Source organism: Ochotona princeps, chromosome 18 (assembly GCF_030435755.1).
Source record: "Ochotona princeps isolate mOchPri1 chromosome 18, mOchPri1.hap1, whole genome shotgun sequence".
NCBI lineage: Eukaryota > Metazoa > Chordata > Mammalia > Lagomorpha > Ochotonidae > Ochotona > Ochotona princeps.
Window position 1 is genome coordinate 37,841,889 of NC_080849.1, and position 14,272 is coordinate 37,856,160.

At 39.1% G+C, this 14,272-nt stretch overlaps 1 protein-coding gene across 2 annotated transcripts in view; it reads right to left on the reverse strand.

The window, feature by feature from the left end:
* Positions 1-13,619, reverse strand: part of DSC2 (desmocollin 2) — a 34,745-nt gene extending 21,126 nt beyond the window's left edge. For both annotated transcript variants that reach the window (XM_004579585.2, XM_058676990.1), the window contains exons 1-5: positions 13,095-13,619; positions 6,247-6,331; positions 3,895-4,094; positions 2,858-2,977; positions 1,049-1,204 (exon numbers count right to left, since the gene is read on the reverse strand). In XM_004579585.2, the coding sequence (XP_004579642.2) occupies positions 1,049-1,204; positions 2,858-2,977; positions 3,895-4,094; positions 6,247-6,331; positions 13,095-13,163 (630 nt within the window). In that variant the 5' untranslated portion in view covers positions 13,164-13,619. The remainder of the gene's footprint in view (positions 1-1,048; positions 1,205-2,857; positions 2,978-3,894; positions 4,095-6,246; positions 6,332-13,094) is intronic.
* Positions 13,620-14,272: the final 653 nt, after the last annotated feature.

Sequence of the window (14,272 nt, forward strand, 5' to 3'; positions counted from 1 at the left end):
ATTGCTCTGTATTTTCATGAGTATAATTTTTGTTCTGAAAAAGGACTTGGTGATTTTACGTTTCATATTATTTGAAAGTTTCAAGTGCACAGATTTTAAATATAACCTTCTGGACCCCTTTATACTTTGGATTCCTTAGGATTACAAATTCCCCAAATGCAATTAGCTTGGCTATTATCCTATTTTCTAAATGCAGATGATAGACATATCAATGCTTATTTTTCTAAAAGTTTTTCATAAGAACGTTTCAAGCTAAAAACAGGAATTCTACAATATAACAAATGAATGGTTGCAAGTTGTAAGTGAAACATAAAAATTTCTTCAAATTTCACATTATGCATTTCTATTCCAGTTTTTCATACAACAGCTGTGACAGCAGCAACAACTCATCATAGGCACTTTGAAAGTCAAATTGCAGGATTTTAAAACTAAGTACTTAATTGAAACTTTTGCATGTCTATATTTAATCAAATTTTCTGTTGAATAAAAAATTAAGCCATGATGGATACAAAATAATTATAATTCAGTTAAGAAAATGATCTACTCTGATGGGAACCAAGCCTTCATTACATGTGAGCACGACTGTGAATTATATTTAAATCCATATTCTTCCTTGGAAAAATTATTCAGATTATTAAAAGACTTAATCACTTGGTTAAGCATTGTCCACATTCCTTACCTGTGCAAGAAATGTTAACATTCTCCCATTGCAAGGTATTTGGGTATACTTAATATCCAAGTCTCTTTTACTAGTATCCCTACACCATGAAGAGATTCAAAAATATTTTCTGCCAACTAAATCACTTCTCATTAAAATTATATTCTTCTTTTCTTCAGAAAAAAACATAACTAATACAACCCTAAAACTAGCAACAAATTAATAAAATTCAATTTTATTGTTCCTTGAGAATTTATCTAGCCGCAAGTCTATTTTGTTCTATCATATATAGCTAAAATATTGAGAACAGCAAAGAAAGCAGAAAATAAAATGAGAATGGGAAGTGAAAGATTTACTAAATATTAATACTATATAAACTTTTGACTTTACCTCAAAAGATTGGTACTGCTCACGATCCACAGGACGAGTGCAATACAGATTTCCAGTATCTCTCTCCACATAAAATAAATTCAAAGGCTCTTGGTCAACTCCTGGCCCCCTGATGGAGTAGTACACAGTGTAGTTCTGAGCTGTGTCCGATTGAATCTAGAGAGTAGATTTTGCATTAGACAATTTCTTTTTCAGAACAGCTTTCATCTGTGTTTTTAGGTTATGGCATTACATTGCTATTTTTATTAGAATGCATATGTTCTTTTTAATTGATTATTAGCAATCAAGTTAAGATACCTAATAATCAAATTTCAAAAGCAATGCATGAGCTAAGTTATGTAGTACCATTTTAATTTTCTTGAATGAACAAAGATATATACAGGATTAATGCACTTATGGACATCAAATATTTAAGACTTTTTGCATCTTAGAAAATAAAGTATTTTGTGCATAAAAATATTCTGCTGTCAAGTTTTTTAAACTTATTTTTTATTATTTGCAATATAATATTTAACACATTGAGTTTAAAGTGTACAATCTGCAGGATGAAAATTTAAACTATGCTTTCTTTAATGAGCTTCTCATCACTTTAAGTGTCTTCTTTTTTATGACATCTGACTGAAGAAATAAGTATGAGAGACTGGAAGTTGAAGAATATCTTGGCAAGGGTGGTATTTTGGTTATTGATTCAAAAAGCAAAATTCTTCCAACCAAGTTTTATTCTCTCTGTTAGATCTTTTGTATTTAAAGGAAAAAAATAGTTTACATATATATGTGTGTATATGTGTATGTATATATGTATATATATATTTGAAAGAAAGAGTAACAGATTGAGAAAAATGAAGAGGTCTCTGATCCACTGGTATGTTTCCCAAATGTTCCCAACAGCCAAGGCTGAGCCAGGCCAAAGGCTCGAAGCCAGACGCTCTAATGGACTCTCCCATGTGGATGGCAGGAGCCCAAGCCCTTTGACCATTTCTGCTGCCTCCCAGGTGCATCAGTAGAAAGCTGGATTGGAAGCATAGGTAGAACAGGACTTGAGGCCAGACATTCCAATACAGAGGACAAATTATAGAAGATAAGTAGGGGATGGGCTGTAGTTGCTTATCATGATGCCTGCCACACAGGAAGATCTTGACCATCTTCAAGTCAAAATTGGTAGAATAATCACTTAACCATTCTTTCTTGATTTTAACTGGATTTTCTCTCAGCTGCACTAAATCTGTGGGTAGGTTTTAATGGAGGATTCCACCAACCATTTCAAGAACTTAGAGAAAAGAAAACCAGGACAAAGTTGGGATGATAGTGGCCACAGCAATGGAAAGAGACAGGGAGGGGTTTTGGGATTTCCATTAAAGTTCAAAAAAAATAAATAAATAAAAAAGATAAAGTGCCAAAGCAGATGCAGAATGAGGTAGAACTTTTATAAGGAATAAGCAATAGAGGTGTGTGTATCTTTCTTGTGGCTCTTGGGCTTTTAACAGTGACTGTATCTGTCATTATGGGAGTTGTTCAGGTATATCTATGGATATCTACAGACTCTCATATTCCTGTTGATAGAAAGATTCATTAAAGGAATGTGTTTGACAAAGCTAGATGAGCGTTATAGTTCTAAAAATTGCCTTTGCATGAAAAGGATTCAGAAATGTGTGTGCAAAGTATAAAGATGTATTTTTTATTTACACATATAGATTGAAACATAAAACTACACATGCTCACGCATTCATATATTCATATACAGCAGTTTTAAAAACTGCACATTCAATGTCAACATTTTTTAAAAACAAAAATGAAAAAGTTAAACTGTACCTGTTGAAGGAAAAGTGGGAATGGACCCAAGGAGTTCTCTTGCATTGAACAAGGAATGGGAGCCCATCTTCTCTTGGCTCGTCGCAGAACTTTTTCTTTAGGTTGCATTTGGTTTGGTACCTCGATTTACCAGAAGAAAAAGTTAAAGTTAATGGCTACTTTATTCAAAAACACTGCACTTCAATACATCTTTCTCCCCTCATGAGGATGAGTGAGGAATGCATAGTACATGGACAAATAATGAAGAAGTAGTCTCTGAAACTGTGACAGTAAAAAGCCTCTTGGGAGAGTAACTTGATGGAAATACGAAGCAAAGAGAGATGGAAAGGGAAGACAGAAGCGAAACTGAAAAAAAAATTACCAATGCCATATTGCTATGTAAAAACATGGGAGGAGAGATATGTAATGAAAATAAGGAAGCGTATGACTTTCTAAATTTAGCACAAGAATCTTCCACTCACCAGCAATTAGGCAGAGCCAGAGAACCAACAGAGAGATCTGTGCCAGAATGAGGAAAGAAACATAGTGATGACTCAAACTACACAAGTGAGGAATGGCCAATAGTTGACCAGGAATCATTTTGATAATGGGCATTCTAATACAGTAAGTATGCACATGGTGCAAACTTCCAATTACAACAGTCATTTGTTTTCTAAGACTACAAAGTATGCTTAATTCCTGGAGAATCAAGTCTTTTTACATAGAGGAGTGTTTCAGAAATTGTTTGTGGAAATCCATTTGATCGTAAAGAACAATGGGTGCTCTTGCATATGTAACCTGAAGTCCTATGCTGTAGTTTATCCCAGTTTCTCTTTTATTCTCCTGAATGAAAAGGAATAACAACATTTAATAATCCATATTGTTTTCTACATGTATAATTCTTTTCTACTTTGGATATTATTGATTTGTCTCATGGGTTTCATTCTTCATCAAACCAACTACACCATATCCCTTCTGGTTTTACATCTTCCCTAGTAATGTTAGATACATCTGAGGAAAAGACATTATTACACTTTCTTTTATATAGTTGTATATACCTCTGTTTGATGCTCCAAAAGGACAAATATTTCCTTCTCTTCTTGTTTTTTGGTGTTAGAAAGCAATATAGTAAAGCTTCTCTTTTCCGAGGACAAAAGCACAGCATTTGTTGTATAGACTGAACCATCCTTTAAAACTTGGAAGTCAGGATCAGTTGAGTGAATTAGGTTTGGAAATTTAACACACTCCTTCAAGTTAACTGTCGGAAATACAAGTAGCAAGACATAGTAAACCAGTGTCCAGACTTCGCAACAATAATCTACACATATGGTGGGAACTAAAAACTTAAAATTAATCATGCCAGCCTTTGAAAATTTCACCTTATTAAAAAGACAAATGAAACTACATGCCTAATTAAACTGTGCTTAAACATAAATATCACTTCTAATGTATATTTCCTATCTTTTAAAGTTTATTTTTATGGAGAGGGAAAGAGAGAAGTGGGAGGGAGTGAGGAAGTAGGGAGGGCTGAGAGAGAGGAAGAGAGAGGGAAAGAGATCTTCTAATTGCTAGTTCATTCCCCAAATGTTCACAGTAGTGAGGGCTAGTCATACTGAAATCTGCAGCCAGGAACTCCATCCAGGTCTCCCATGTTTGTGAATGGAACCCAAAGACTTGAGCCATCACCTGCTGCCTCCCAGGGTGTATTAGCAGAAAGCTGACGGGAAGCAGAGGGGGGACTAGACACCAAGCATTCCAATATGGATCCAAGTTTCCCAAGCAAATACTTAAGCCACTGTGCCACAACACCCACCCTCTATTTCACATGATTTTAAAAAGATATTTGGGGTCCGGCAGCGTGGCCTAATGGCTAAACTCTTCACTTTGAACGCCCCAGGATCCCATATGGGCACTGGTTCTAATCCCGGCAGCTCCACTTCCCATCCAGCTCCCTGCTTGTGGCCTGAGAAAGCAGTCGAGGACGGCCCAATGCTTTGGGACCCTGAACCCGCGTGGGAGACCCAGAAGAGGCTCCAGGTTCCCGGCTTCAGATCGACACAGCACCAGCCATTGTGCTCACTTGGGGAGTGAATCATTGGACAGAAGACCTTCCTCTCTGTCTCTCTTCCTCTCTGTATATCTGACTTTGTAATAAAAATAATTTTTTAAAAAAGATATTTGTACTGAAATAAAGACAAATGAACTACAGTGTTTGAGTATTTAGACCGACATGAAAATGTTTTTCCTTATTGAATGAAATTTGCTATAGACTCACACTTAAGAACACTTGAAGTAAGATAAATGGAATCTATCAGTTAAAAGAGGCAACTACTGAATTAAAATATTATAAAATTGTATCTATCTCAGAATAATCATCCTATGAGGGTACCCCATGAAGTTCATGCAAATAATATTTCAAAAAACTGAATAAATTTCAAAGAAAATTGCAAGAAAATTAACTTGTAATTCGATTGTCCTCAAAGTTTTCAAAGCACTGTCATAATCTTGTGTTTTCATTGGCTTAATGTTTTCTTACACATGTAATTTACATTTAAAAATTAATTGGATAAGTAAAGTAAATATGAGGCATTGTGGTACAGTGAGTTAAGTTGCTCCTTGGAATGCCCATATCATATATCAGAGTCCCAGTCACTCTGCTTCTGTCCCAACTTCTGGCTAATGTATCTCAGAAGGTAGCTGAAGATGACCCAAGTACTAGAATCTTTCTCATCCAGGTTTCTGTAAGCCTGGAACAATTTCTGGCTCCCAGCTTGAAGCTTACTGCAGGTGTCTGGAAATTTAACCAGTGGACATAAGATGGAAGACATCTCTTCTCTTTCATCTGCTTCTCCCTCTTTCTCTACTTTCAAGTCACTCTGTCTTTCAAATAGATAATAAATAAATCATTTAAAACTACAAAAACCATAGAGTGAAACAAATGCAGTAAGATGCTAAATGTGTTAGAATGAACATTCCAAAATAAAATCTTTAAAATGCAACAAGCAATTTTAATTCTATTTCTCAATTTTGCAGAAACATGTATACACATATTATATCCTCCATATAATCTAAATGCTAGCTATTCAAATTAAATAACCTTTTCTATTTAATATGAAATATTTTTCAAGAATTATATTCCTTTCTTAGTGATGACAGAGTGCAAATGAAATATACTACATAAGTTTTAACTATTAGTCCCAATACAGCTATCCTTATTTAAAATTTTTTTGTATTTAATTTGAATTCTTTTTTTTAACAGATTCAATGTGATTTGTAGATGCATAGTGATACTGCCTTCCTCCCTCCTTCCCAGCCTTCTTGCTATAAATCCTTCTTAAAAAAAAAAAAGACACTAATTTTCATGCGTCATACCAAATGAAGATTTATTGCATATTGATATAGCTTCTCACCTCTACCAATAAGCTTTTCAGCATCTAGTTTTGAGGGAACATGCAGTGTCACTTTTTTGCAAGCATCACAGGTAAGTGTTAAAACCTAAAAGACACCAAATAAATATCAATCATAAAAAGATTCTTTACTGTGGATGTTACTTATATAAGTTACAAGTGTTAGTGCAAGACACTATGAAATACATATAACATAATTTTTGTGAAGATACTAACTACGTATTAAATATAGCTTGATTGGTCAGTAAAAAGTTAATTAAAAATAAGCAAATATATGTGATTAACAATAATTGTTCATAGAAATCAGTTCACATATTGCCAAGATGAAATTTATACTGTAGCAAGAAATTGAAAAAACATTACATGGAGAGGAAGAGTGAACTGATAAAATTAGAATCATTAGCTCCCTCCTTCACAATAAAAGGGATACATCCAGAAAATGACATAGCCTCTGAAGTTTTGTTTGCTATACTGAAACAGACTCAGTAGTAACCTCACAGCCTAAGTAGTATTCAGGAAAGCAACACAGGTAAGAAAAAAATTTAAAAACTATTTTATAGGTAACAATTATTTCTATTTCAATCAAATTTTAATTGCCTACAAGCTATGGTTACCATATTCAAAATCTTTTAAAAACTCACTGCATTTAAGTAGAAGCATAATTTGTTGCCATGTTTTGGAGGGTGTGAATGTATTATGCCCCAGAAACAAGCCCATAATGTTGAAATATGAACTTATCACTGGATCCTTCTGAAAGATTCACATACTTTTTCTATAATTTTAATGTGCCTGATTAAAAGGAAGATAACTAACTAGCATGACAATGTTACTTAAAAAATTTATAAACTGAAGTCACTAAAATTTGGGTGAATATTTTCATTTCCAGATATATTAAGGTGCCAATGTAAGTTGTCCAATGCAAGTTATATGTAAAGGTAAGACAGATATCATGTTTCAAACAAAAGAAATGGATACAGTGATGAGACTGTATTTGAAATGCAAATTAAAAGAAAATTTGTCACTGACTGTCATTGAGAATCAGCTAATCCTGAGAATTCAAGCTCAGGGTGGTTGAAAGGACACATCAACATCAACTTACTCCTTCAGCAAATTCAAAAATTACAAAGGTAATCAAAGCAAAGTCTGTTCCCATGGAGACTACATTACAATGAGAGACAAAATATAATGTGCAGCATCACATAATGCCAAGGCAGAGAGCTATAACTGCTATGAGCAAAATATACCAGAAACCCAAATGACGGGAGTAAGCAAATCTGTTAACTCCCTAACTGGCAGAAAGGCTTTGAAAGAGAACTTTCCTAGGTGCAGTGGAGGAACAGCAGGAAGGGGTCGCAATGGATGAGCACAGTGAGGGGAGAGCAATAGGAGATGAATGTAAACACTGCACCTAGCAGGATCTAAAAGGCAGCGGAGGGCAGTGCAGATCTTGCTCCCAATGCAAAGAAGGGATAGCAGGTTTAGGGGTAGTGGCGTGGCATGACCTGATATGTTCTACAGATTCACTCTGCAAGTTATGCGGAAACTAGGCTACAAATGACCAAGAGTGTAATTCAGCAGAGCACATGGGGATCTGCAGGAGAAATCTGAAAAAGAGATGATAATGACTCAAACTAAGGAAATAATAGGGGAAGGATGAGAAATTTCCAAATTATGACAAGTCCTTAGATAACAGTATGCTGGACATCAATTTATTTGTATATTCAACAAATAGTTATTGAATTTTTGCTGTGCACCAGCTACATAATTTTTATGAAGCATTCATTCCAAGGTAAGATACATGTATACTTTCAATGTGATGGGATTAATGCAACGATTGGCAAATACGAAGAGCTTGTGAGATGGCAGGAGAAACTAATTCCATCTATGGCACAGGGTACGTCACATGAGTATGGCAACAATTTAGCTATGATAAGAGGAGGCAGAGCTTTAAATTCCAGGCACAAGAACAACACATGTGACAGCCCAGGGATGACTCAGACCTCAGAAAGAAACTTGGAAGGGCTAATGTGGGTGTCTGAGGAAGTTTAAAATGAATTAAGAGAAGTAAATGTGGGACAAATACTGAATGGTATTAACAAAAAACGTGGACCTTTCCTTAGAGATGATAAGAAACCAGTGATTTATTTTAAGCCAATACATTACACAGGCAATTTTATATTTGAATATGGTAAGTCTGGCCAATGTGGGCAACTGATCAAGGAGAAAATTTTTTATTTCAATTAATAGTCAACAAGGTCATCCAGAAGATGCCATGGCCCAACTAATTAAAATTGCATATGATACATATTTAAAACATATTTTAAAAAAGCAAAGAACTAGCTAACTAAAGTAGCAAAGAACTAACAAAGCAGCAAAAGCTCAAGTTAACACCAGAACACAGAGGAGGTATAAAAGAAACCTAGAAACTATTTCTGACCTGGGGGGATTTGATGCTGATTTTTCACTTCAATAGAGATCAGGATTAAAATTCCAGCATGGGCCCCCCCTAAGACCTAAGAGAAAATCCTTTCCCTCTGAATCTAGAACTGCAAGGCTACAGCCCACAGCAAGGTTAAGTCAGATGTGAACTGACCCTTGAGATTCACATGCACGCCATTTTCTTAGTCTAGAAACTTCATGAACCAAAGCAGGTCTGGCAAGTCATTACTACCAAGGATACCACAAGGGACTTGGTCAAATTCCATAGCTATCCTATTTTTTAAGGCTCAAAAATTCCTTTTAATAAATACTTCTTCAGTGTGACTTTGTATGCTATAGTCACAGCACCACATGGAAAGCAGCAGGGATAGCCCCTCTAAGCTCAGAAGCAAGATATGCTCTCCAAGCTCACACTGGGTTGAAGGTGTGCTAGATAAGAGCAAGATACCCAATACTTATGAATTGCAAAGGAAAAAGAAAAATAAATCTGTACCTGGAAACCCCAAGCAAATCAATCCGCAAATTACCATAAAATGGTAAGATAGTTCAGTATAAAATCATTAGCTTGCACATTCACAAACTAAACCAGCTAGATAACAACCATTTTCAAAGCAATAAAAAAGAATGCTAAATTTGAGAACAGGGACTTGTATCAAAAAAAAAATAAGAAAAGAAAAATGCACCATTTTGAATAGAAAAAAACCAAGATTTATATATGTTAACTCCAGATTACATGCAAAATTGTGAGTCCAATAAAAAAATGCTTCCTAATGCTAAGCAAGCTGATTCAAAAGGTTATAATAAGAAGTTTTAAAAAGCATCTACAAGAAAATTATAAGAAGTAGAAATATTAGCCTAACAGATATTAAATCTCCTATGAAATCTCAATCATTGATTAAAAGTGTAGCTTCGATATATAATCAGGTTATATATATTAATTGGAAAAGAAAAGGTAAAACCATTTCTACTTCTATTTGATGACTTATGACTCCACACAGTCCATAATGATTTTGTCACACTCATCAATTATGGATGGAGTTTTCTATTTATCAACATTGCGCCTACTCAGTATGGTGTCCTACTTTTGGATGTTTGCCATCTCAGCATGTTCAGTGCGACTTTTAATTCACCCGTTCTTCTCATGGGCAAAGTCAACATTTTCTTTCTTATTTTAAGAAACATTTTATTACTTTATTAGAGCTTTTCATGGCCATAATCCCAGTGGGCTTTCTCATGTTGACTTAAAAAAAATCCTTTATATATCAGATTATCACTTTAAAACATAATCTGAAAACTTTTTAAAAAAAGTTTCAAGTGTATTTCAACATTTTTTAATGTTGGTTTGTCTTATTGCCATGGAAAACTAAATATTTTTATTTAGTTAATGTTTTTATAAATTGACTTTTGATATCTAGTACATAAACAGGCCTACTTGATTCCTAATTTAATTATGAATCCACTGTGTTCTCTTCTATTAGCCATGCTATTATATTGAACACTTCCTTCTATTTGTTTAGAGTTTTCTGTGATGTCTGCATGAAGCACAGAGTCTTTATTATATTTTGGCAAACTACTGCCTAATTTAAATTCATTATTTAATAGCTTACAGTAACAAGTACACACCTTCTAACTGTCATATATCTCGCTTGTCATATGTAACCTCTATAGAAGAAAGAGCAACATCTACCAAAAGTACACAGTTATTTACATATTTATTTGTCAACTTCATTTTTTAAAATAAACTGTACTGATACACTTGTGCATATTAGAAACATAAATGTTTATATTTACAAATTTACTGAGACGTTATTTGTAACAGACACAAGTAAAAGCGAAAGAGACAGAAACAAGTAAAATGATCTACTAGACATCCTTTGAATGCAGACTTAATGGCATTTAATGATGAACTGGGGAGGGAAAAAAATCAACCACTCCCAGAGCTCATATGTGGCAGATAAGTTTCCGGTGCTATCATGCACTGGACACTAAAAGACAAAAATGCCACACACCATGGTAGGAAACGAGATAAAAGGACTTGTTCAGTGCTAGCACCTAGGCTAGCATTATTAATTTAGGATTTGTTGACATCTGTGTCATATTTTAAGCCAGGAAGCAGATGAAATGTTCTAGGAAATAGTATATAAAGGGCAAATTTTCTGAGTCCCAAGCTACGCCAGCATGAAAGAGTAGAAGAAAACATTAGTCCAATACATAGAAGCAGAAGATAGAATAGTGTTTGCTAGGGATGCCAGGGCAAGAGAGAACCGGGAGCTGCTTTCCAACTGGCATAAAATCCCAGTTATGCAAGATGGAAAAGTTCTAGACATATGCAGTACACCAGTGAACGCTGTCCTGCACACTTCAACATTTGCTGGGAAGGAAGAGCTCAAGTTTCACACTCCTTTGTTACAACGAAAAAAATACTGGGTGAAGAAAAAGAAACCAGGTGGGGAATCGAGTTCGGAGTGTTCAGAAAGTTTACAAAGTGAAACTGAACAAAGAATGAAAAATGGTATTTGGATTTTTCAGGGCAATTCCTGGTGACCTGAGAGAGGCACATTTCATCAGGAGTCTAGGTAGCAGGCTAAGTTCTCGTCCTGAAGACCTGTACTGAGGTGAGGCAATGTTAGGAAGGAGGAAGGAGCCGGTTTCTGGAATGATGAAGGATCACTTGAGCGTACAGGAAAGAAGGATTGTAAAGCCTCCTCCACCCTCAGAGTCATTCTTAGTAATAGGACACACTTTGGTTGTCATTACACAACTCTCAACCTTGAGGCCCACAACCCAACCACCACTGGATGCTAGCTAGACTTGGCTCACACACAGAGTAAGCCAGAGAGTGACCGGAACTGGGGGGCCTTCACCCCACCTTCTAGCCAGCAAGTAACAGAAGCAAGGGGGATGCTCAGCATCCCGGCTCTCTGCCCTACTTCAGGACTAAAACATTACAACCCGGGAGAGGAAGTCCCAGAAAGGAGGATTCAATCTCACTTTAATCCAGCACACTTATATGTGGGAGGCATGCAGCGGGTTTTTGCTGCAGAGGTATGCGCAGAGCAAAACAACTCATTGCTGGTACCTAGACGCACCTGTCCCGCAAAGAACAAGGGCCAATGACTTAAAAAGAAATGGCAACTTTTTTAAGGATCTGAGCACAATCTCTTCTTTGTCCCTGACATACCTGTGACCGTTACTTAGGCCAGCCTCAATGTTCCTCGACAGTAAAAAAAAAACCGCTGCGTACTTGGCTGGCACTTGCTAAGCATGGCACTTTTCTCTGCTATGAATACGACCTGTAAATTAACGGCTTGGCAAAGACACTCTAATAATAACAACCATGGCCATATCACGACTTGGGGGGAAAAAATGGAGGGCCCCTTTGTGAAGGCTGAGCTGAGGGAAGAAGACTGCATGGACCCGGGCTCACCATGCTGTGGTTTGCCGGATGCCTCCTGGCGACCTCTGGCCCTGTCTGGCTTGCAAGGGGCACTGCTTGCTATTTCCCCAGAAGGCCTGGGAAAGTCCGGTCTGGTCTACCTTTGCTCCCAAGGCCGGCCCCACCCCCCAGGCTCTCCCTCACCAGGGATTCCAGGGTCTCTTGCCTTTCCTAGAGAGATCTGGGCCTTTTTTTTTTTTTTTTTTTTTTTTTTTTTTGTGCTAGAGGACAGAACTGTCCCTCTTTGGAAATAAAGTCACCCCCTTTGGTTGCCAGATCTCAGAAGGTGCTCTTCAGCCCCTTAAAACGGGGAAACAAGTTGGGGCGGGCGTGGGGGTGAGATGGCAAAAAGAGAGATCCGAACCACTGCCCAGCCAAGATGCAGGGAACAGAAGCCCCAAACGCTAACAAAGGAAACTCCACAAATGGTCATCGACCCACTGACCGCCTCCGGGCTTGAGTCCATCCTGTCTCCACTCTTCCAAGCCCCCTCACCCTAAGATCAGCCAAGATCTTAAAGACAAATCCACCAGGAAATAAATGAATAAATAAAAACAGCATTTTCCACTTGCACCCTAGGATTCGGGCTTCGCGTGGCTTCCTTTCCGGTGCCTTGAACCCGGCAGAAGCAGAGGTGAACCCCGCACCCGGCGCACCCAGTGCACCCAGTTCCTGGGCGCGTACCCAGAGGCCAGGGTTTTGGACGCGTGTTCGCCGCCCGCGCCTCTGTCTCTACCCGCCAGGATAGATCTTATCGCCAGGAGACACCGGCCGGCCCTCCCTCTAGAGACCTTGGCGACCCTGACGCCCTCCCCTTCCTCCCCCCCACAACTTCGTTTTCCACCACTCGGAGGCCGGGCTGTGGCTGCCACTGACCCCACCCCCACCCCTGCTCCTGGAGCTTCCCCTCCTCCCACCTCCGGCCATCGGTCGCACCAGGTGCCCTGAGCCGGCCGGCCTCCCTGGCTGCGCTCACCGTGAGGGTCAGCAGGAGTTGCCGGCTGAAGGCTCCGCTCCGGGAGCTTGCAGGTCTGGTTGCCGCCATGGAGAGGGTTCAGGAGTAGGGTCGCCAGCAGGTGCCACCCGGAGGCCAGCCGGGGTGAGGGCGCAGCGGGGCGAAAGGCCGCGTCCCTGGAGCTTGCAGGGCCGGCGCGCAGCAGGAGTGCGAGGCGGAGCAGGTGGAGCGCGGAGAGGCGCTTTTCTTCTCTGTTTCTCTGAACCGTCTGTCTCTCACCCAAGGGGCTTTTCCTCCGACCGAGGGTGGGGCTCAGATGCGTCCAAGACACCGACGGGCCCCTCCTTGCTATTTTCTTAAGTCTCCATTTCTTCTCAAAGCGACAGGTGGGAACTCCCTCTGGGCGCCACCCTTTCCCCTCTGAGCACTAGGTGTTTCTCAAAGGCAGGACGCCACCTATATGCCCCATCTGCCCCCCGCCCCGGTGTCCGTCTGGCAGGCCCAGCAGCTGGCCCTGCCCCGCTGAAGCCCTGACTGTACCAAGACTCACCCCGCAGCGCTGGCCGCGGGCTCCGCCCAGCCCTCTGTGCAGGGTGCGCTGAGGTCCCTGCCCCGGGGCAGTTACAGACGCGGGAAAACACGCCCAGAGCTGCGGAGGCTGGGCTTTCGGGCCCAGCTGCCTAGGGGCCTCCTGGTAGGGGGTTTACACACTCTCTACTGGATGAAATTTCCTAGAAATAGCCAATTGCAGCTCACACATTTTTTTTTTCCTTCAAGATCTTCTCTATTTAAAATGTTGTGGTCAATGTGGGGGCGGGGGAGGGAGGCAAGAAAATGACGATAACCTGGAGGACAACAATACATGAGATTAGAGACTCCCGGCTGGGAGAAATAACAAAACCAAAGTAAGTTGTGTAAAAAGCACCCATTTCATGGTTATCTTAGTCTCTGGCCAACGTGAGCTACTGATGGTCTCCAAGAACCTTACTTGTCCCAGATAAAGTCAAGCTCAGGCCGTCCTACAATTTGTCTCTATCTCAGGACTTCGGAATCTGAGGGTGGTTTATGTCTTGACACTGAGAATGCGGGGAAAATGAGCTAGTTTGGTTTTGATGACTATTATACTTAAACTGCGCTCTGATCATGGCACCTAACTTGCTTTTCTAAAATGCAAAAGCTGTGTGCTTTCGACTCTTCAA